We start from the raw sequence: 23,453 nt of genomic DNA, 5'->3' as shown, positions 1-23,453 counted from the left end.
GATATTAAGGTGCCCTTTAAGGGTAGAAATGGGGGAGGTGAACGTTGTAATTTGACCAGATTGCGGTGCGACTTGTTTTGGGTGTGGCCTGGTCATGCAGCCCTGCCGGCAGCAAATGGCTTTTGATGTCGGGTTTAAAAGGTTTGGTGGGATTTTGGGAGACTCCGTGCTGTTTTGAGGTGGGATTAGTATTGGAAAGTCAACAATGAGACGGAAATGGTGTTACTTGCTCCTTAACACCAGTTACTTTGCAGTTGCCGAGGTAAGATGTGCTGTGTGGATGGATACCATGTGTGCTTGTAGAACGACGTTTAACCCTGAGGTGTTGATATAATAAAGGTGCATAGAGGACCTTATAGACCTAATGTCCATGTCCAAAGCAGTTCAAAAAAATGTTGTATATTAATATTGCATTTCAATTATTATTTTTTTCAAACAACATCAGAGCTGATCATAACAGCTAATTAGCCATTCATCTTTAGGATTTCAACATTTTATCATCAGACATTTTTCGGCTTTATCACCCAGCTCTGTGTTCTGTACTTTTCGTGTTACTTCTCTGATCTCTCGACTTTTCACCTATTGCCATCTTAAGATCAAGATGAAAATTCTTCATTGCCATATTCCCATCAGCCTCAGCTGCATTGCACTGTATTTAGTAGTAATTAGCAAAAATAGATTGTGAATAGGGTAAACATACCTACTTAACTTCAGCATGTTGATACTGCTGGTGTGCTAGAGTGCTGATGTTTGCTTTTAATCACTGCTGTACCCACAGCTTCACATGAAGGTACCTGAAACCATCAATAATCTCAGAGTGACTTCAGTGGTATTTTTGGCAAAGCTATCTGATGTATCTGTTTGACATAGAGCTTTGAACACTTCAGCACTTAAAGAGCCAATTGGATAAAATACTTATTGAACGCAATATTTACTTCATGGCCTCTTCTCTTGTTACAAAAAAATTAAGTAGTGCCCCGGCGGAGAATCTAGTCGTACCTCCTAATGAGGGATCAGTGTTCATGTTATCTGCTAATAATGTGAAACACAGAAATCATCTACTTTACCAATGACATTGTACCTGGGGCATCTGGTACGTCTGATGGAACAATACACTGCTATAATGTTCATCAACAAAGCTGCCTAATGTGTGCAATGTAGGCCTCAAATATATTTTTGTCCTTTTTTTATGTGTATTCCTACACTCATATATACATGTAGTGTCATGGATTGGGCTCAAAACGCAGCTGACCAACGCTCACCACTGTACCTGAAGGTCTCCTGTGTAGCACCACAGATGGAGCTCCGCTAAAGGTGCTGCTCAGGCTATGCTTCCTGTGTAGACACAGTATAATACAGGAATTAAGCAGGGAGGCAGAGTCTTTGGTATAGTAGATATCGCAAAGAAAGACCGCATTCTGCTATTAAGGAACTGTTCTGTTTGTTTCAAAGTGAGTACACAATTTTCACTGTGTAACTGTTATCATTGGACTGTTGTTTTTTTTCTTAGATCCATTTGAGCTATAAAAACAGCTTAAAGTCTAAATCCTCCTTTCTGCCTCAGGATCCTCTGTGCTGGACAGTGGGGCCTTCAATCATTTCGAAGTTTTAATGATCTGGGTGTCAGAGCAAAAGATCGTATCAGCCATCTGTGCCTTCGTTATTGCCAGCTTAGGTGCTTAACTCCTCACCTTCACTTTCTCCCCCCTCCAACTCTGCTTTCCCCTGTTTTCCTCAGATCTTTATCTCCCTGTCATTCTGTTTGACAGATAGCTCTGTGGACTTTTGTGACTTTAGAAAGTTATCAGCGACATTTCTCTGAAACACTAGATTATTAGAGTTGACTTTTTTTTTCATTCTGCTGTGGCGGCATATTACACAGTGGTGGCGTGTCTAACTGTATCACAGCTGTTTGGAGCAAAGTCATTAGTTGTGTGCATTTGTTGTGCAAATGCAAATCTGACCACATGATGTGACTTCCAAATGAATTGATTATAATTATTTGGAAAATTATATTCAAGACAAATGTTTAACCGCTCAGCATGCAGAAGGCATTAACTGAATGTAAATGCAGCAAATGAACAATTCACACTTTTGAAAAAGTAATTTTTAGAGTATTCCTGCTTCAGTAAACATTTGTGCTGCACCCTGACAGATTTTCACCCCAATTCTCTCAGCTGATAGTCAACCGACAACACTCTCCACAGTCCTTCTGATTCCTGCAACACAACCTCCACTGTTTCTGCCTGACAGACAAGAACTCATTATGAGATTGTGACCAGACTCAAAATATCCCCTTCTGAAAATAATTGGAGCCCTTGTGGGGTCCTTGCTTACACTGTAGCACAGTGTTAGGCAAATAGTAGCCAGTGGGTCAAATCAAACAGAAATATTTGCCCTCGCTTTTACAGACGCTCGGAATTTTTTTAATTTATTTATTTATTTTTGATAGATCTACTCTCGATAACAGTGTCATTAACCGACTTGTGTTGATACCAATAAAGAGAACTTTGTATTGAGGATCAACGTCTCGTACACAAATAGGGAGCAGTCTGATAGATATGTTTTGCTGAAAAAAACAACATCATTCAAGAAAATGAAACCCATCCATTACAATTATAGACTTGTTGTGAAATATAATTTTCCTTTATGTAATATTCTATAGAAACGTAGTATATAGGTATATAGTAAAGACCTTTATTGTATCTTTTTTTAGCCTTATTTTACTTTTCATAATTCATGTCCTGCGTCTTCCGTGCCTCATCTGTATCCAGCTGCTGTAACATGTAAATCTCCCTAATGAGGGGTCAATTAAGTAGACAATCTTATCTTGTCTTATCTTTTTAAAAAGTTGATTAAGTGAGACAACAATGGGCAGATAAAGTGATAAATAAAATATGAGCCATGTTTACAAAGACTTTTACATTATGGAATTATTGGTGGTTTACTGGATCTTTGAGCTACTGACCAGAAGGTCAGGGCTTCAAGCCCCAGCAGCACCAAGCTGACACTGTTGGGCCCTTGAGCAAAGCCCTTAAGCCTGTCTGCTTCAGGGGCATCATAGTGTGGCTCGACCGTGTGCTCTGACCTAGCTTCCTAACAAGCTGGTAGATGGGAACAGACTGGGTTTTGTTCTATTCTGTGGAAGGACAATAAAGTTGAATCTGATCTTAACAAAGCTCATACTGTTTTGAATCACTAGTTTGAAAACTGTTGTTTTTTGACATTTAAAATTTGACTTTTAATACTTGTAATTACTTGAGGACCCACTAGTACATTATATATAGTTTTGTTGTTGTTGGTTTGTTATGTATAAGTTGTGGTTAAGTCGTCATACTTGCGTGCTTCTGTAAAGTGTGCTGTGTGATGCAGTGGCTCAGAGCCCAAGATACATTTCCCAATGAGACAATAATGGAATAAATCCATCTAGCTGTCAAACACAAGCTCCTATAACTCTGTTAATACTCTCTGGCTAACAGGAAAATGACATCTGCCTTTAGCTACAACCTCAAAACAAGTTTATTAATCTGTTTTATTTAGGAAGAAACATTACAACATTTACAGTAGGGCTGTGTTTCCACCATGTCTTTAATACTTTGCCAACCTCACCCTGAAAAAGGCTGAAAAACAATTACCTACAGTTGAATCTAGTTGCTCACCCTTTCTGTAATGCATCATCTATTTCTGCAGATATGACGTCCCTGTATAAGACGTGTCCTGATCTGGTGCCCGTATAATTCCTGGATAAGCCCAAAAATGCTAGCACAATAACGTCACCCCATTAGATGATGGTTTACTGTGATCCTCCCTGTCCTGTTTGGCCTACTAAAGACCAGCGTTAATGATCTGAAGTCAACAGAGGAAAAAACATGATGTAGACCTCTTTTTTTGGTTGTTGTACAACATTGAGGAGAACTTTAACTGCATCCAAAGTACTTTCAAGTACACCAGGAACAGAACGCTCTACTTTACTTCTCCTCATACCCTTGAGCTACTCTCTAAAGGTGTCAACATCATAAAACAGAGTTCTTGTCTGATTTTAGGAAAACATACTCCTGTCCTCCGACAACACACCAATGTCAGAATTTGGACAACATTTTTTTGTAGCTTTCCAAAGCTGACAATTTAACATGAATTGCCTTCAAGAAGAAGCTCCTCAAAACATTGCATCATTGTCCCCAGTTGTGCGATTATCATGTCTTGCCTCTTCTTATGACAGATCTGTATCTTAGCGGGGTAGGGCTGTAAACGCTGACGTGAAGAAATGACAGTTTGTTTCAAGTGTGACGCCTGACTAAAAACAAGCCCTTTTTTGGTCAGCTCCAACAGAAAATACCAATTCATGAGGGTGTTTTTTCAATCGTGTCTAATTTATAGTACTTCTAGAAATTGAATTAAACAAATTTATGATTAAAACCAAAGGAATCCCTACGTTTCCTCAGCACGTTGGTGTGTATACATAGAGAAGTCAAATGTCTTGACAATTCAGTCATCTGTCCTGAACTGTTTGCTCCCATTGGAGAAACTTGATACAGAAACTTAAATATCTTCTGCACCATCTTAGCCCTGGCTATCAGTATGTCATCTAATCTCAGCTAAATGGGTTTCGTTACTCTTACCTGTAATTCTTTCTCAGGCTTTCCTCGTATCCTGCAGCTGTCTCTGCAGTCGGCCTAATAGGACAAGCTTGCACACATGCAGCCTCAGGTGATTAACGCTGTGTCTCCTCTCCATCTTTTCATCATCTTTCTCACCCTGCTGTAAGTCTATCAGTGCGCTGAATTTCATTTCCTCTTCAGCTATAACCAGAGCAGATAATATCCAGACTTCTGTGTACAACACATGTATCTGTAGTATTGTTAGAGTGAAACAGGCCCCTGACAATTCATGTCATTTGCAAAACTGCATTCTCAGAAAATATAAAGTGTTATTGCCTGATTCTAATATACTGAAGTGCTTACCTAGATTTTTCTTGACACTAAATGCAGGAAAGAAAAAGATAAAGTGTAGCAAAGCATGAGCCTCATTTGAACCCATGTTGGGGTGTATTTTGTGCATTTAAATCATCAGACCAACCACGACACTAAAACATAATCAATGCATGTGAATAACATTCCCGTAAAACCAAAGATGAATTAGATACATAAAACAGCTAAAAGTTATACTGTAGACTGTTGTATTACCTCCAGTAAAGCATGGCTCTTTGCTGTTTGGTTATCAGCAGATGGAATAACTCAGAAACGTTGAGTTTGGCAGCTCATTCTGTAGATGTTTAAACCTTCCAAGAACTTTTGGGACCTTTGGTTCACATTGGCAGTTTTCATCAGCAGAACAGAAGAGAGTGTAGTATGGTTGTTCTGGAACTAACTACAAAGGGTTGAGTTGAGATTGCTTTGTTAAATCAGACATCTGTGAAGAAAAACAATGAAATTTACTTAAAAACTCTGGTGTACTTTGGTTAAGAATTGCATCTGTTGTTTCGGGCACATTGAAAAAGGTCAACATTGTGACAGAAAGTGTGTTTGGGTATCGGGCCACCGCACAGTTTCACGATTTTGGAAAAAGTGCAAAAAGAAATGTGTTTTTCTTGGTGGTGTTACAAAAAATCCTTGTAGAGCTTGGTAAAGAAAAGCAGTAAGTAAAAGTAAAGTAAAAAACATATTTTTACAAGCTGAGTATGCAGCCTCCACCACACACTTGCTAATAGTGCTATTTTCTAATAAGTTTGTCATATTACTTCTGGATGTTTGCATGTTAAAAAGATGAACATGGATGAACTTTCGAAATGCTCCAAAGTAGTCAAACCAAAAGTCCACATCCATTTTCATCTTTACACAAGACTCAAATGGCACTTTCCTGAGTGAAAGTCCGATGTTTAATCTACTTCATCCTAATCCGAGTGTGGACTTTGTTGCTCATTGTAATATGTCACCTGGTCTAGCCTGAAAAAACTTGTGATTGGCTAAAATCTACCATCACAGGCTACATATTCTTAAACCATAGAAACAAGAGGTGGTGCAGAGATCTAGTTTGCTCTCAGACCACTTAAATTGCAATATGCATGAAATTTCTGTCCAATAATGCAAATTAAAAACTGCTTACACTAGTTTAAACATTTGATAATTAGCACTAGACATGAACTCTGGATGAGACCGATGGGATTGTTATATTTTGACCAGAATCAATTTATTGGACAAATTGAATTTTGATGGAAAAAAAACTTAAATCTCTAAGGGGACTACATTTCACCCCAAGGGCAGACATGAGTGTGTAGTTGAAATTTGTGATAGTCCACTCAAAACTTAACTCAAAAACATGTCATCAGATCAGGATTCATGCTCTGGATCTGTATATTTTCATGGTAATCCATCAAACACCAAACCAAATGACCGATAGACTGACACTAACATCCACAGATGTTTAAATCATTTCTGTCATTAAAATAACAGCAAATCTAAAAGACTGTGCAGCATTGGCAGACTCTCTGGGTGCTCTCAGGAAGTCCTCCCTCTTATTTATTTAGTCATTTACCACAATAGCAGCAATTACATTACTTAGACACTACAAATTTGTTTTACTTCCAGTCAAGATGGACATTGGGGACAATTTTTTTCACTTCTCCATACTATTCATGTTACACAATAATTTGCTTCTGGAGGCTAGTCCTGCTGGCAAAATGTGTGTTTGCTTTGCAGAAGTGAAACCAGAATGCGCCTCTGTAATATATTTGCACATCATTTAGCATGCTACGGGCAGAAGCGTGACTTTGTACACTTTAGTTTTTTACTATACGGCAACGATAGAGTGATGAATGAATCTTGCATGAATCCAGAGCTTGTCGCTTTGCCTTTGCATGAGAAAACTAAACCCACCGTGACTTCTGCGTCGGGGTCAAGCGGGGGTCGTGCTGTGTCACCACTGTGTCACACGGATTCTTGGTGTCTCAGTTATGCTCCCTGACCCACTCACTGCAAGCCTTACATCATACATTCACACGTCGTTCCCACCAGCTCATTCATGTAGAAGAAAGAGAGAGGGGATGCCTCACCCCTCACCCTCTTGTTCGCTTTTTTCCCCCCAAACTTTCTCTTTATCTTACACTGCCCCCCTGTTTCACTTGTAATCTCACTCACTGACTTTTTTTCCCCCCTTTTGTCGCAGTTATTCCTGTCCCGCGGTCTGTTTGGGGACGATGTAAAATGTGTTTTGGGAAGGGTCCTTGGCACGCACACATCCTTTACACCCCTATAGATCAGCTGTAGGATCCCACTGTGCTGTCGGAGCGAGCGGCCTCAATGCATAGAGGGGACCCTGTGTTGCGATGCCATTCAGCGGGGGCCCATGATGTCACAGGGAAATTGCCTTCATCTCACACGCACACACACACACACACACACTGCACAGAGACGCAGCCCCTCCCCCGCTCTCTTTTTTCTTTCTCATCGCCGTGGTGAATGGAATTGCATGGCTGTGCAGTTCAATCACTGTCAAGTGCAAAGAAAAGGGGTCTCTTGTGCAAAATTTCATGATTCACAATTGATTAAATAGGGGTGTCATTTCATGGCTGAACAGGGAGGTGTGCGGAGGGAGCTGGAAGGGGGTGGGAGAGCAGCAAGGTTTTTTCATGCCCTTGTGAGATATGGCTCAGAAATCACCTGATGGGCCCCATTGAGAGCTGGAGATGTAAAGTTCTGGGGTTTCATTCAGGGAGGAAAATAAGAGCGAGAGCAGGGGGTAAAGAGGCACAGTAGGAGAATTGCCAGTATCGTCTCACGGCTTTTTAAAAGGCTTTCATGCTCTTCAGAGATATAGACCTAATATACTGTATATAAGCTGTATGATTTAGATTTTTGTTGTGATGTGGAAATTCCCAGGGTTCAGCCAGCAGGGAGGCAGAGAAGCATAGAGGATGAGGAAGTGCCTTTTTGAGATTAAAAGAGAAGGAATGAAGCTGAGTGAGTGGACATGTATGACTACAAAAAGAACTCCGGCTACAGGAGTAATGAGGCCGGCGAAAAATGTTCCAGTGCTGTATTGTGGGCATTGTATTGAGTTGTAGACCTCAGATTGTAATCAGAAAGCTTTCTTGAATGCAAAACAGTCGTTCTAAAGTCTGAATGGTGTCTGACCAGTCGAAACGCTGGTCAAAAGGAGCATGGTGACCAAGAAGGAGATGTAATTTTTTTTATTTTTTATCACAAACAGATAGATGGTTAACCCTTTGTGTACCCAAGGACGGTTCTAAGAGACGGAGTTAAAACAAAAGTCAAAAAATACTACAATACTGCTTTGAGACAGGCCTTGAACTCAATTCTCTCACCAACTGAGGAAGCCGAGAAAAGTTTTCTCGTGCATGCATATTCCAATCCAGTATCAGTTCTCCATAACAAATTCATACTCTGAAGCAGATTTTACTGAAAACTGCTATTGTAAGGAGAGAATTTCCAAAATAAATTCAATATGGAGAGCTTTGCAATCTACTTATAGCAGAAACAGGACTGATTTACACAACACCCATTGTTTGCATCTAAACAGTCTTTCTCATTGCTGTCTGTAATTGTCTATTGCAGGACAAAAATCAATACTGCACACAACATTTTCACACGAAATAGACATAATTCCATTTCACTAGTACATTTGAGTTGTGTTAAGCAGACTGATCATTGTTTTGGTATGGAAATGAACAGTGTTGAAAATAAAATTCATAAATGTAAATGTGTTTGTATGTGATGGATTAGCAAGATTCTGACTTGTTTCTACATATCAGCTACATATAGAATAGAAAATTACACTTCTTTTTTTACACTTTTCTCTACTATACAGAAATAGTGAGGCACTCATGCTCTCAAACTCTGTCTGACTCCTGGTTTCTGTTGCCTCCACAGCACAGAAATCATGCATTACTCCACAGTCACACACAGACACACATGTATCGACACACACACACGGACAGAAGCACACACAAGCCCCCGGGGTGAATGTGACTGGTACTAAACCAGTCTCACAAATGACTTGGTGGGTGTTTGTGTGTCTCTGTCCGTGTGTGTGTGTGTACAATATGTTGTAACACGAAGACGCAGGTGTGTGTGTTTTGAATTCAGTCTGTGTGAGCTGCTGTGGAGCCAAGTAAGGATTTTGAAGGAGAGAACCAATCCTTGTGAGACTCGGGCACGCCGGCTTCACTTTTGCGGTATGCTTTGGGGATTTTAGCTCCAACATTGTTCTCAGTGTGAGTTTCCTTGTTGTTGGTACACACTCAGAATAAATCTTCAGGGTTGTTTAAGGTCATCTCTCGACTCTATTGCTTCTTAATCCAATTTAGTGGTAGGTTCCAGCGGAGAATAGTGGTGATATCTATTTAAACAATATTTTCTTATTTTTCCGCTTTAGCAGTGCCATCAGTTCATTTCCACAACAGTGAGCACATTCTAAATTAAATTATGCTCATTTAGTGGCTCATTTACATTTCAAGCATTTATCTGATGCTCTTATCCAGAGTGACTTATAGTAAGCGCAAGAGATAAATTAGCTTGAATTCCTAGATTTCAGATGCCCGACACAGCCAAGTGTGAGTGTGAGCATAGAATACTAATGTATAGAAATGCACAATGTATTAGTGACCATTGAGGACAGTTTTTTTTAGTTTTTTTTTTTTTTTTTTTGGCGATGCAGTGGGGAGGTAATTAAACGCAGAAGTGGTTGTATTGAACATTTTGTCAAAACCAACCGCTTGGAAAGGAGCTTTGAAAGGAGAGGAATTTGGCTTTTGTTATATTTTATTGATACATCCTCTAGTTATGCTTTTTTTTCCCAACTCGCTGCTTCTGTATTCTGCAACAACAGATTTTTTATTTACCAAGCACAAAAAGCTCAATTCCTAAGTCCAGTCTCAGATAGTTTGATTTTTCTTGCAGAGTTTGACGAGAATATTGACAAGATCGGAACACAAAACTAAACCTGCAGTTAGCTTGGCTTTACATAAAGACTGGAAGCAGGAGGAAACAGCTGCAAAACTATGGTAAACAATGTTTTTAATCTGCTTACAAATCTGCAACATGCCATCAGCATACGTTTACTTAAGATAAGAAAAAAAATCTGTTCTTAAACGCTGAAAAGACATCCTGTACGTCACACTCTTGTGCTAAACGCATGAGTTGTTTGATTCAGTTTTAGTTTCATGTAAAGATACACAAAGTTAACACGAGAAAGCATACAAAGCACATTCATTAGCAAAGAATAACTGGCTTTTCGTAAAACAAGCGTGACATTTTAGTGCAGTTAACACCGACGTGAAGAAAGGAGGAAAAAGAAGCTGCTTCACATGAATTGTAATGGGCCCATTTCACAGCAAACATTTTTATTTCTGTCTCAGAAGTAAAAGCACAGGAGTTAGCCTACTGAATAAATAACAGTTCTTTTCTAAATGTACCAGTAAATCATGAATGCACATTAGTAGGACTCTGAAAATCACCATGATGAATTTTATTATTTACATTACAACTATGAAAAGTCAAAAAGTGAAAGCAGCAGCCTCATTTTGGTATTTTAAATCAGACTGAGGATAATCCAGTGGTATGTTAACCTTGATTTAAAGTTAGCTCCAGGTTATGTGGCTAAAGTGTAAGTATGTCATATTTTCAGGTCCCTCTGGCCATTTATTTAAACCGTAAAAAACTAATTTCTGTGTGCCAGAGTTGCATATTTATATGCTTTTTCTATCAAAATTCCTGCAATAAAATGGCTTAGATGGAACTCTGTTTCATTGCTATGACGTCCCTCCTTCACTCTCTACCTCTGGAACACACCAGCTCACCTACAATTTTTCTTAAACGCTGCCCTACGCTACACAATGGCAAATTGTAATATGTAACTATGGAAAGTGGAAAGCCCCACTCTACAAGTTGGTGGGATTGATTTCTTATATTTAATAAATATAAAACCCTGTAAATCTGAAACTTTATTGTATATGAAAAATTGTATCCTTCTATTGCTAAAGCAAGAGGAATTTCTGCCCATTTTTTTCATCTGTAATAAGTAAAAATCTTTTCTATTGCTATCTGTAAGTAGCTATTGCGGGACAAAAATATGCAACCTCTCCTTATTTTATTAATGATGTTTTCAGGCATATAAAAAAACACCACACGGACAAATATTGGTTAAAGAAAATGATTTTTACTGTAGGGATTTGTACTGTGGAGGATCTTTAAATCTCTTACTAAAACAAGAAGTGGTTATCATAATTAGAACTGATTTTTAGTGAATTGTCTATCAATAAAGTCATATTTTATTGTTATTTTTATTATCCAGACAGCCTCAATCCTCAAATCTCAATCTATCACAGCCTGTACATGCCCCACAGAAGTGGTCCAATAAGCCAAAGTAATCACGATCACCCGAGGCCTGTCTTTAGTACTCTGGGATGATTTGAACGAGGCTCCACAGGTGTAGGCTTCATGTATCAACAGTCCATCAGAGAACATTGACCTGAGCGCTGTGCATGCACAAGCAGAGCTCTGGGGAAAGCACTATTGCAAGAGATCACAATGCCCACTGCAAGTAGTGCAGTGGAATGCAAACATACTGTGAGAGAAGCAAAAGTATTTTTTAATTCCCCTGTGGCCTTGAAGAAATTCCCCCCAGAGTTAATAAGTTTCTTCATATGTATCTTTGTGGTGAGCCTGTCATGCAGAGCTTGCTGTCCCTATTTGTTAAAGAAGAGGAACTTCTCTCTTCCTTGTGCGTGTGTGGTTTGTGTGTGCAGAAGTCTGGGCTTTTTGTCTGCTTGCCCAGTTGAAATCCCTTCATGCAAATATAGTCGACTAAAGCCGTATAATTACGACACAAGAATGTCCATCAGGAAGAAGTGGAAATTTCACGGCAAGTTTGTGTGTCCACCTCTGCCCTTTGCTCTTCTCTCAAGCTTCAAATAGTTGTGTGTGGAAGTCTTTAATCTTTTCTCAGCGCTTTGAATCAGATCATTTGTGTCTTTACTGAAATTCCCCTGAGAGGAGACATTTTTTAGAAGTATATGTTTTACTTTATTTTCGAATGTATTTTTTCTCCCAATTTTATTTCCTAGACTGAAAGCTTAACTCATTTTTCATCTCTCCACACTCTCTGCCTCTTCTAGATTTTTGTAATACATTTGCGCGCACACACACACTCGCACTCTCTCACACACACTCTCTCACAAAGACAAACTCACTCCTCCAGCACTTTAGCCCCGGGGCTTGTCACAGGGCACACAAGAGGCTTCTGTGCATACCAAGCCCAGACTGTTCATTCAGAGCTGCCGCTAATCACGCATTTGCGCACGCATACACCAACACACACTTACATTACATGTGACAAACATTCTTCAGTCTTAGCTGCTGGAAAAGAAAGGGATTGGCCAAAGGGTGAATACAATAAAAACCTTACATGATACATCCAAGCACAACATCTCTTATAAAATCCATGTATCTTAGGCATCAAAAAATATCCCTCAGTGGCTCGTCTTTGTACTTCTTCACCCTGACTCCTACATGGTTGCTTTTATCGTCGGGTAACTACAGTGTAGACTCTGAAATTCTTCACAGAAGGAGCTGAACTGGAGCCTACGTTGCCGTACCTCCTAAATCTTTGCGGATAAGACTGTTTGATAACTAAACTTTGAATTTCAGAGCATAGAAAACAGCAGCAGCTCTTGCCAAACTCTACAGCTGATAAGTAAGACTCCCAAGAAGCGTTTAGGTCGTCCCCGCTCTGCCCTCGCTCATTTTCTACGAGGTGTCCGGAGGTGCTGGAGCAGCTGTGAACCAAGTCTGTCAGCGTATCAGTCTCTCGTGTCGTGCCAGACGCCACATCTTGCTCAGAGGGTTGCAGGGATTCAGTTCAGGTAATTAATCTGAGCTCGTTAGCCACATGGCAGGCAGGTCGTAGCAGAAGCTGCCGAGGTGACGCAGCAGCCACCTACTCACTCAGCCACCGCCGTGTTTCTTAACAAACTTGACTTCCGCTGCATGTTTATGCACATTGTGTTATGGTTGTCTGCCTGGCTGTCCATACAGCAGCTTGTGTTGACAGAGTGCGCACTGCTGGCACACACAGTAGCTTATCTCAGCTTGGCCCCCTCAGGAATGATGTCTTTTAAAGGAAGCGCGGCCGGGAGGGTGGGGTGAAACTGATATGTGCTGCTACCTTGCTCTCCCTCACATCTACCATGGGACTGCAACAGTAAATGATGGCATTAGGGAGGAGAGGAGGGGGTGGAGCAGATGAACTGCTTTCCTTCCTAGAGCGAGGGATGATACGGCAGAGAGGGGGGAGGAGCGGGAGAGGGGGTGAAGCTGGACAGGTGCTGAGAGAGAGATATGTGCTTTTTTTCCTCCGCTGCACAGGAGATTGGGGGGAATGGAGAGAAAGGGAGAGAGGGCGAGAAAGAGAGAAAAAGGACAGGTGAAATATTTCCCCCTGTGGCAGAGGAAATGAGGGAAAGTGGAAAGGGCCAGCTCTGTATTGAGAAATGGACTAAACCATCCCCAGAGGGGGTGCTGAAACGCCGGCTCCACGGGCCTCTCTCTAAATGCACCTACCAGTGATGGATGATTTTTACGTTTACCCCCTCTGCTTTTTCTTCCCGCCTCAGCACAGCTCAGGCAGTTTGCTCTGTGTGTGTGTGTGTGTGTGTGTGTGTGTGTGTGTGTGTGTGTGTGTGTGTGTGTGTGTGTGTGTGTGTGTGTGTGTGTGTGTGTGTGTGTGCACAACCACCTCACCGCATGCCAGGCAATCCTGGCCTCGCCTCTCCAGCATTCCCAGGGAGTAGAATACATATCCCCAGCAACAATCGATAGCTTCCCCCCAGCTCCCAGCCCCATCTGCAGTCCGACGCAGCTCTATCTCCAATGGCTGCCACCACTATTAATTCAGTGCCCCACCGCTTCCTGTTTAGAGCCCAGTCCCTGAGATTAAAGAGCGGCGCAGCTACTGGAGTCCTTTGCTCACAGGAGGGAGGCGAGGGGGAGGGAGAAGGGAGCACAGTGTGAAGATTGTTTATCCAGAGGAACCTCCTCAGTGCCAGCTTACAAATACTACTCATTTCCACTTCAGGCCACATGGGGCTAACCCTGTCTGACTCCTAACCATGTCAATTAATTTGCAACAAATCAAAATCTTCATGACGCTTTTTCTCTTCCTACCCCTGCAGAAGAAAACAGTTATAGCTGGTTTTGATGAAAAAATGATCATTAAAAATATTAACATGTACCATTGACAAACTTTTTCCAAGTCAAGGTTGTCAAATGTGACAATTTGCTGCTTTTGTTTGCATGATTGTGAAATGAAAATGTTTGGGCTTTGGTGTGTCAGTGTCTCCACACCTGACTGTGGCTAGTTGGACTCTTTGCTCTTACTTTTCTCAAATTGTAAAAGACATTTTCTCCTTTCTCAACTCTGCAAAATGCTTCTGTGATGAAATGCTGACAGCAGAAGTGCTATATCAATCAATGAAAGTCAAATGAATGTCAGCTGAATCACACTAATCCTTTCACGTCTCGACTTGCTGTTAATTTAGTTGTTTGATTTAACCTTCTGAACCTTAAGCGTTTTCTGAGTTTTTATTTCTTGTTGCTGCTGTCACATTCTTTTCACCGCGGGCTCTTTTTTCACTGCAATATGCTGTAAATTCCTGCACCCCTGTTGAAGCAAACTCAGAATATTTGTCATGTGAGTCTTGGTTACAGCTGACTCACTGATGGCTTCACAGATGCATTAAGGAATGCACAGTTTATTTTGGGAGACATTTTAAATAAGACATCTTGAATAATGGGTTTTTTTCAAGAAATATCCTGATTTTAAGCTTAGTTTTGGTTGCGTTTTCCAACGATGTCACAAGCTGTGAAGTACCGTGAGTTGAAAATCCAACGATTCCTGGAGTTTTTACTGATTCTGGATCTGCTAAATGGTGTCTTTTTAATTTTTTTTTTAATATTGTATCTTCCAACCCCAAAAAGAATTCAGGGGGTGAAACAATCGGTCATTACATGTGTGGACTCCGTGTGATTGCAGTGTTGCTTGTTTTCCTTTGGGTGTAAATGTGCTTTCTTGAAAATTGGATAGGAAGATTGATTCCACTCTCAGGTTGGTTCGTTAGCTTAGCGTAGCTTGACTTTGAGCTGTAATTTCCCGGAACTGCTTACCCGATTACCAGAAAACACAAAATGTCTAATTGGCTGTCCAAACTTTATTGAGATCTCACAGAAGCCCACAAAAAATAAAAAGAATCATACTCAAAACTGTGAACCAAGTGTGCCATTTACCAGCTAGTATTGTAATTTATGGACGAGTAGAAAAAGCTGACAAGACGTCTTACCTCTTGCTTGCGTGTGGTATCTGTCTGCTGATAAGATGAGGGACACTCCGGCGCTGTTGTTTTTTCATGTTGCTCACTTGGGCATTTTTTCCAATCTAACTGTGTCCCTCATCTCCCCATGTCTCTCACAGTAAGACTCAAAGCAGGAATGTCTCCGGGGCAAACACATGCTGCCTCCACTTTACTTACTCTCTCTCTCTCTCCTAAACACAAACACACTGAAGTTTAGAGTTTTACAAAAAAAAAAATCCACAGAAAGCATAGACTGAACACACATAATCGCGAATGCACACAGGCTCATTTTTACCTCTGCAAACATCCAGTGACTTGCACTGCATGGATTAGCCTCCTAAAGCATTCCCTTTGAAACTCTGCGAGTAGGGATTTCTTTTTAGGTGATCACTGGTCTAAGCAGCTGTTACACGCAGGATTAGCAGGTTCTGCCATTCAGACAAACATGGTCTACTTAAACTGGCAGGACGAGGAAAGCAGAGAAAGACAAGGAGGCGAGGAGGAGGGGGGAGGTTATGACAGCCACGAGCGGAGATGAAGCCGAGAAAGAATAAAAGGGGGAAGAGAAAAAGGGGGAGAAAGCGAAGTGCGAGAGATGTGAGAAGGGGAACAGATGATGAGAGAAGAGGAGCGAGATGTGGAGCAGAAGGGATGAGAGGTGAACGGTGCAGAGTGGAAAGGAAGAATCTGGATGTGTGAAGAGAAGTGTGAAGGGCGGAAGAGGAGAGGAAAGGAGAGAAGTAGAAAGCTTGTAGTGAGAATCAGCCCTCTGCCAAAGAAGAAGCTTAAAACAAGTTGACAATGAGTATGTTGTTCTGCTTCTGTCTTCTATCCATTTTTTTCTTTCTTGTCTCACTTGCATAATGTCATCCTCCATCCTGCCTCTCCTCGCTGGCCACCTTTGCGTGGCGCTCATGCGAGGTGTTTACAGAGAGGAAAGGTTGATGGGCTGATAAATGGCCTGGTGGAAAGACATTTCCATGCTGAGCTGCTGCTGGCGAACAATGGCATCTCACTTGCTTCTCTTGTCTCCCGCCTCTCCTGCTTCCACTCTGAACCTACCCTAAATTTTCTTATTCCTTCGTTTCTGTGTCTCGTAAATGGAGAAACACATCTGGGATCCCTGTTGTCATGAGCTTTATCTTTCCTCCGCTGCTGCGTGTCATTCCCCCTTCAGTTTTCCCTCCTCTGCCTCCTCTCTTGTGTGTCTAGCAAGGTGTGCAACAGCTCTCTTGGTTTTCTCGTTTGATGCATCACGACACATTTCACTGAAACAAGCCAGCTCTTCCTGTGAGCTGAATTCGTGGACCTTGTCAGCGCTCCTTCGCCTCGCGCTCCCCACTATCACTCATTACCCTTTTCCCTCTTTCCGTTCGGCCCTGTGCTGCTCCTTTGCTTTCAGCCTGTTCTACCAGAAAGATAGAGAAATTGTACAGTCAAGCATTCACACACACACACACACACACACACACACACACACACACACACACACACACACACACACACACACACACACACACACACACACACACTCTCTATCTCATACATGCAGACACACAGCACTGACAAGTTCAGCCTTTCTAGTCCACCACTACAATTCCTTCACATCCTTATGCAGCTCCAGTGAAAACGGGAACTGTACACATCCATGCACACACAGGCGTAAACACAAACACCCACATAAACTCACAGTCATATTCTGGCCTCTTTATCCTTCCTTGGTAATCTTTTACGGAGTGCTGGGCCCATTTGAGGGAGAATTTAATTGAAACCAGGGCTAATCTGATGATGGCACGGCGCGGCAGAGCCCTCAGCCCTGCTTCACCTCCAGTTAGGTTGCACCTTGTAGTCCTCGCACTCAATACCTTGCTACTTCATTTCATGCCTCACGGTTCAATGCAGCGCTGCCCACTCATACATGCCACATTGATTGTTAATCCGACACTTGATATGCAGTGTGCTCGCTCAATTCTGATCTTGTTTTTCTTGTTTGTGCCCCCCCCCCTCCTTTCCTCTTTACTCACACCCTACTGTTTCCCCAATGCTTCCCTTGTCTTCCTCCTTCTATTTTATCCAGGATGGATATTACTCCCACCGGCCAAAGGAGAAAAGTAGAGTCGACAGCAACAATGAGAACTCTGTGCCCAAAGACTTTGAGAATATAGACAATAGTAACTTCGGTGCACGCTCGCAGCCGCACCGGCAGTCTGTAGGAGCCACCAGCAGTAAGCAGCAGCGGGATCACCTGCAGGAGAAGGCCCACGCCCAGCAGCAAGCATGGCACGACAACTCCCCCGGTCTGGGCCGCAGCTCAAACGAGGTTCTGCCTGTAGGCCACCAGCCGCTGGCAGTGGGCAACAACAACACCTCCTACCCAGGTGGTCACGGCACCGCAGAGGGAGCACGGCAGCACTACCGTTCCTCACAGGCCCAGCAGGCGCAGTCACAGCACAGACATCAGCACCCGCACAGGAGGCAGGCGACGGCAGCAACGCTGGAGGTGACCTACGACCAGCCACCCAAGTGCGAGATCAGCGGGAAGGAAGCCATTTCAGCTCTGTCGAGAGCCAAGAGCAAGGAGTGTCGGCAACAGATCGCTGAGGTGTACTGCAGACACAAGGAGGGGCAGTTAATGCCTGAGAAGGTCACTCGCTACTGCCCCCTCGAGGGTAAGTCCATCACTGTCGTGTAAGTGACTGAGGTGATTAAAGTTAATATAAATGGCTGTGGAGTGGATGGAGTTCCAAAAGTAGTCTCAGTGAAAGAATCAGTATTGTTCAAGCTTCCCAGTGTGGGAACATTTGATTCTTAGATTGCTCAGTTCCAAATTAGTGTGTTATGTGCAACAAAAATGTTCTGTGCAACTCTAAGAGCTTCAGCTAGACTTGACTTTTTAGTTCTTGAAAATGTTTCTCCTCTCATCCAAGAGATCTAAAGTTTTGGAGATGCAGAACTCAGGAATCCTCTTGGATGAGAAATGAAACACCTTCAAGAACCAAAAAGTGAAATCTGGTTGCTTTTTACTGATGCTTGTAGGATTCCTGTGACCTGTGATGACTGAGAATCTGCACTGACGAGTTATGTATAAAGGGCAAACAACCCCACAATGGTGAAATGCCGTTAAACTTTAAAGTATGTGACAGCACCTTCCCACTACTCAGTCCGGCCAACTTCAAACCAGGGAAAAGCGAAGACAGAAAAAGAAATGCAAAATTGTTTCTGATGCGATAGAACCAAAACTATGTAATTTTATGTACGGCTCTTTTGCTCCCAGTCGTAAGCTGATGAAAAAAAATATTTTTTAGAGTATTGAACACCTCATAGTTTGATTATTTTGTCTGTGCTTGACACTCTGTTCGGTGCAATCAATAAAAAATTCTCATTTAGCTCAGCGGATACAAAGCGACACACTGGAATGCATAGTGCTATAAAATACTCCCAAATTCAACATTTGTGTGACAGCAGTGGGATTGGATGTGGAATGAGAACTACCTTTTAGTTCTTTAAATTTAAAATCAAGACGTCAGGAATCAAAAATTCACTGGAGCTGATTTTTCTAGCAGACTCATTAAAATATACAACGCAAAAGAAAAATAATGCTGACAAGCTGTCAGTGCTTTTTCTTCTTTTACTTTGACATTTAACTTTTTTCACAATATGTCCTCCTACTCTTAGCTGTACAAGCTCCTCTTACAGGAGAAAAAATAGAAAATAATGCCGCCAAGCTCAGTACAAAGAGTCTAGTCTGACAGTCAGGCTACAGTACATGGTAAAATATTTCCTGTTCTTGTAATTGCAATTTGTCATCAAAGGCGAGAAATGTCTTTTTTGCTGATGTGTAATTGGTGAAGTGAATTGTTGGAGAAAATTGGGATTCTGCTTGTATTCCCTCCAAATTGGTTTCCAATTGTCATTTGTTTTTTCAAGCTGGCCACAGAACACAGGTTCTTCCTTTCTATTTTCAGACGCACAAACACACGCACACACAGTTTATCTTTCTTTTTTTTTTCCTCAGAATTTATGGACATCTGCAGTCTGGTTGTAGATTCTGTAAACAAAATCTGTTGCGGCTGCAGCCATCAGTGAGCAGCACGCATCAGCAGCCATATTTAAGTGAATATCCCATACACACACATGCATGCACACACATGGGAGTGGACTGAAAGCAGTATGGACAGCAGGGGAGGAGGAGAAAGCTATTATAAATCCTGCTTGTTCTCGTCAGGTACCTTCCCGGCCCTCGCTCATGTTATTATAACTGAAGGAGGCACGGTGACTTAGCAACTTCTGTACATTCCCTCTTTCCCAAGAGCAGGAGTATCGTTTGTCTGCGCCTAAGCTCCTGTCATCTCACGCAGCAACTCAGCATCCCACTCAAACTGACAGTCTGATCAAAAGAGACAAAGAAATTGAAAAGGGCTTTCCTCTGGTGGCTGGGCTGTAACAACACGACAGCTAAATTAAATCACTTTTCTTTCTCTCCATCTACCTGCCTGCTGTCTGGTCTGTGTGTTTTCGCCCTCTGTTCTCCCCCCCCGTTTCAAGTCGTAACCTTGTTAGCACAAATTGTCCAATTTGGTTTGATCGGTAGGCTATTCTGTCCTTGAGGCCTTGACTAGATTGGTAATTGTGTTAGCTCTGTATTAGCATCGCTCAACTCGGAGAGAATGTCTTCGCTATTTTTTTCTTTCTTTTTTTTTTTTGCTGACTATATATCAACTTTTCTTAGAATTAACTAGCACCTATGACATGTGACAATCCAGAGTCACACCCTTGTACTGGGAAAAAAATGTGGGCATAAATCAGACTCAAACGTGTTACAATACATTTTTTGAATGAAATGAAGGACAGCTCTGCCTCATACAAAAACTTCAGACAGATTCAGCAACTACTGGTGAACTTTGTGGTGCATTTAGCACGTTAGCTGGTAATGTGCAAGACAAGTATACATCTTTTGTGTGTGTGTGTGTGTGTGTGTGTGTGTATGTATATATATATATATACACACACACACCCTCATTAATTATAGTTGAATATCTAACTTGCAAGAAAAATTCCAACACAAACTTTCTTTAAAATGTATTCTACGGCTATAACTCGTGATGTGTTACCATACCAGTCCGATTGGGCTGCAATCAGTTGACTTCTATCTACTTTTAATTCTATAGCACCTGTTGGGTTGGCAACATAAATCCTCTTCAGCCACTTCACATAGTAAATTGAAAACATCACAATGCTACATAATGGAGAGAACTCCAGTAAAACCATGTATTCACTTTGAGCAAGTCCTTGGCAACAGTGCGAAGAAAAAAACTCCCCTTTAATATGAAGAAATCTCATAACATAGGGTGAGGATAAATGGGAGGGAAAACAAACAAACAACAATACGAACAAGAAACATTTGGGAGGCTGATGTGATGCCAGTAACTGTAAATGAGAAATCTGTAGCTCCAAAAGAACAGATACCTGCAGTGAGGACAACGCAAATATTACAGGAGAGATACGGCGCAAAGTTAGCGACATGCAGTAGGGATATATAAATGTATGAGGAGTGAACGAGAGGAGAGTGGAGGAGATGTGGTTAGTGCATCATGGGAAGTCTCCCAGCAGCCTGGGCCCACAGCAGCATAACTAAGTTAAACTTCAAGGTCACTGGAGCCAGCCCTAACTATAAGCTTTACCGAAAAGGAAAGTTGTAAGCCTAATCTGACTGTTTCCCAAATTCAAACTGGGAGCTGGTTCCACAGGAGAGGAGCCTGATAGCTGAAAGGCTCTGCATCCCATCTCCTGAGACCAATAACCAAATGTAGAACATTTTAAATATTTTTTTATGGGTAACTGATGTGAAAAAAATAACTATCTGTAATTGGAAAAATGCTGATTATCTGAGCCGATAATCGTTTAACCTTCATTAGCTAAGTATGATTGATTGGTTGTATCTTAGTGGGTTGAGCAGCAGACATGTTGTCTAGCTCCAAACCACAGCTGTTGGTTCTCTGTTGCTGTTGCACGTGTACCTGTGTGCTGGCATCATATCAACTTTTAAGGCGATGTTATCTCAGTGTTGTGCTGGCACTGCCTTACAAGTTCAAAATCAGCAGAATCAAAGATAAAGGACATAAAGTCAGTTATTCTATCGATTTAAATCAAATCCACCTCTGTGGTTTATATCTGCAAACCTGCCTTTGTGGATGGTCTCCAGCAGCAGCAGACACCATCCCTGAGACATTTTCAAATGCAATTTGGTACAAGCCCTTTGGGATGTAGCTCAGCTCTTGTTCTAACCTCTCATATGAGCAGTTAAGATGGAGGGTGGGTAAGAGCCCGAAGTTACACAAGATGATGGAGGAAGAGAGCGGGGTGATAGCAGATGAGGGAAAGGCAGTTTAAAAGATTGATGGCGGAGCGAAGCATGATGAAGAGTGATGAGTTCAAGAGGAGGCCTTCTGTCTTTTCTTTGCGAGGAGACCAGCGGTCTCTTCAGGTGCAGAGTCTGTTCAGAGAATACTCACATATGAAGCTCCTCTGCAGACAAACAAGCATTTTTGAACAAAACTGACAATAAAACTTAAGCACACACACACACACACACACACACACACACACACACACACACACACACACACACACACACACACACACGGTAGTGCTCATTAGTTCAGCTAGCTAGCATAGCACACACTCTCAGAGTGCTTTGTGAAGCGACTGGCCAATTATCCGTGTGCAAAGCAAACCAGTGAACCTTCTTAGCTGGCCACCAATTACTGTTCAATCTGATATAGCCCACAGCAGTTTTCCCCCTGAGCTGTCACATGCAGAGAAAAAGAGAGAAAAGGCAGCAAGAACTAAGTGTGAGTGAATGACAGGAGCCACGGCCAATTGGAGCCAAGGGAGCGTGTCATTAGCCTCACCCCTGTGGTCAACCTTTAAACAAAGCCGTGTTGGACACCTGCCCTTAAATTTGAATAAATGGGTGAGACCAGGCCCTCTTAGCCCAGTTTGTAAAGAGGAGACGCCTGCTTTTAAATTTTAAGTAATTACAGGACGTCAGGCTCAGACGTCGCAAGAAGTCGGGAGGGGCTTCTTTTTTTTCTTTTTTGGAGAAATCGTCACCTCAGGGGAATAAACAGCCCCCTCTTCAATATTCCCTCAGCTTCCTCTGCTTCCACAGCACAGACAGGCTCTTGGGAACTGAAGTCCCAAATTATAGTCATTAATCTCCTTAAGGCATGTTCTATGAACAAATATGTCTCATAAGCTGCACATTTGCTGTAATAACTGAAGATTTAAAAACAAACAATGTCTGTGATAATGTTCAGGGACTTGATGGTGCACAACTGCTTTGAGGAAGGTTTTTTTTTAAGTTTGAAGTGTTTTGCAGCGGTTAAGGGTGGTACAAAACCACACAATGGAGCTGTGTGAGACTAGCTATGGCCCTCCAGAGATTGCTGGAATTGTTTCATTGGACAGTGGCCTGGCGGGCCGCGACCGAGGTTTTGTTTGCCTCCGTGCTTATTGTTGTCATTTGTGCAAAAAATATAAATCCAGGGCTTCTTCTGGGAGTTTTGCCTGAGAGGAATGATGGCACATTGTCAAACAGTGCTCCACCCTGAAAGCCCCAGTGGAGTCGCTTATAGGATTCCTGTCTGAGGGAGGATAGTCGTTACAGTGGGTGTTGTGTGGTTGAAATTGTCACAGTTCCAATTCAATCACGTAATAAATGGATGAGTGACTCATGACTTTGTGGTGTGGTTTTCTTTTTTTTGAGAGGGCTGAAGTAGCTATCTGACATTTCTGTTTCCATTTATTCACTTATTTATCACTACCTCAGATGTGACACAGCTTTCTTGTTGCTGTGCATAATTCAGGGAAAAGAAGTCACCCTTGTTATACACCCACCTCCTGTTACAGTGTTTTTCAAACCATAATGGCCATATTGTGGTGTCACTGTACACCTTCAAGAGTTTCCTAATTCCAGGCTATATAACACATATTTCCTCAGTTCAGGCTGTGTCACACTTAGATACAATCTAAAACACCCAGTGAACATTCATTTGCGACATAGCAGTTAATTATTATGAATATGCTAATC

The 23,453-nt window shown here is 41.9% G+C and overlaps 1 protein-coding gene across 1 annotated transcript in view; it reads left to right on the top strand.

Moving 5' to 3' along the window:
• Positions 1 to 23,453, top strand: part of xylt1 (xylosyltransferase I) — an 87,797-nt gene that overhangs the window by 26,003 nt on the left and 38,341 nt on the right. The window contains exon 2 of the mRNA XM_022205526.2: positions 17,439 to 18,030. Coding sequence (XP_022061218.1) covers positions 17,439 to 18,030 — 592 coding nt within the window. The remainder of the gene's footprint in view (positions 1 to 17,438; positions 18,031 to 23,453) is intronic.

This window comes from Acanthochromis polyacanthus, chromosome 3 (genome assembly GCF_021347895.1).
Source record: "Acanthochromis polyacanthus isolate Apoly-LR-REF ecotype Palm Island chromosome 3, KAUST_Apoly_ChrSc, whole genome shotgun sequence".
Taxonomy (NCBI): domain Eukaryota; kingdom Metazoa; phylum Chordata; class Actinopteri; family Pomacentridae; genus Acanthochromis; species Acanthochromis polyacanthus.
The sequence above is the reverse complement of the archived record's forward strand: the minus strand, read 5'-3'. Positions and strand labels throughout refer to the sequence as shown.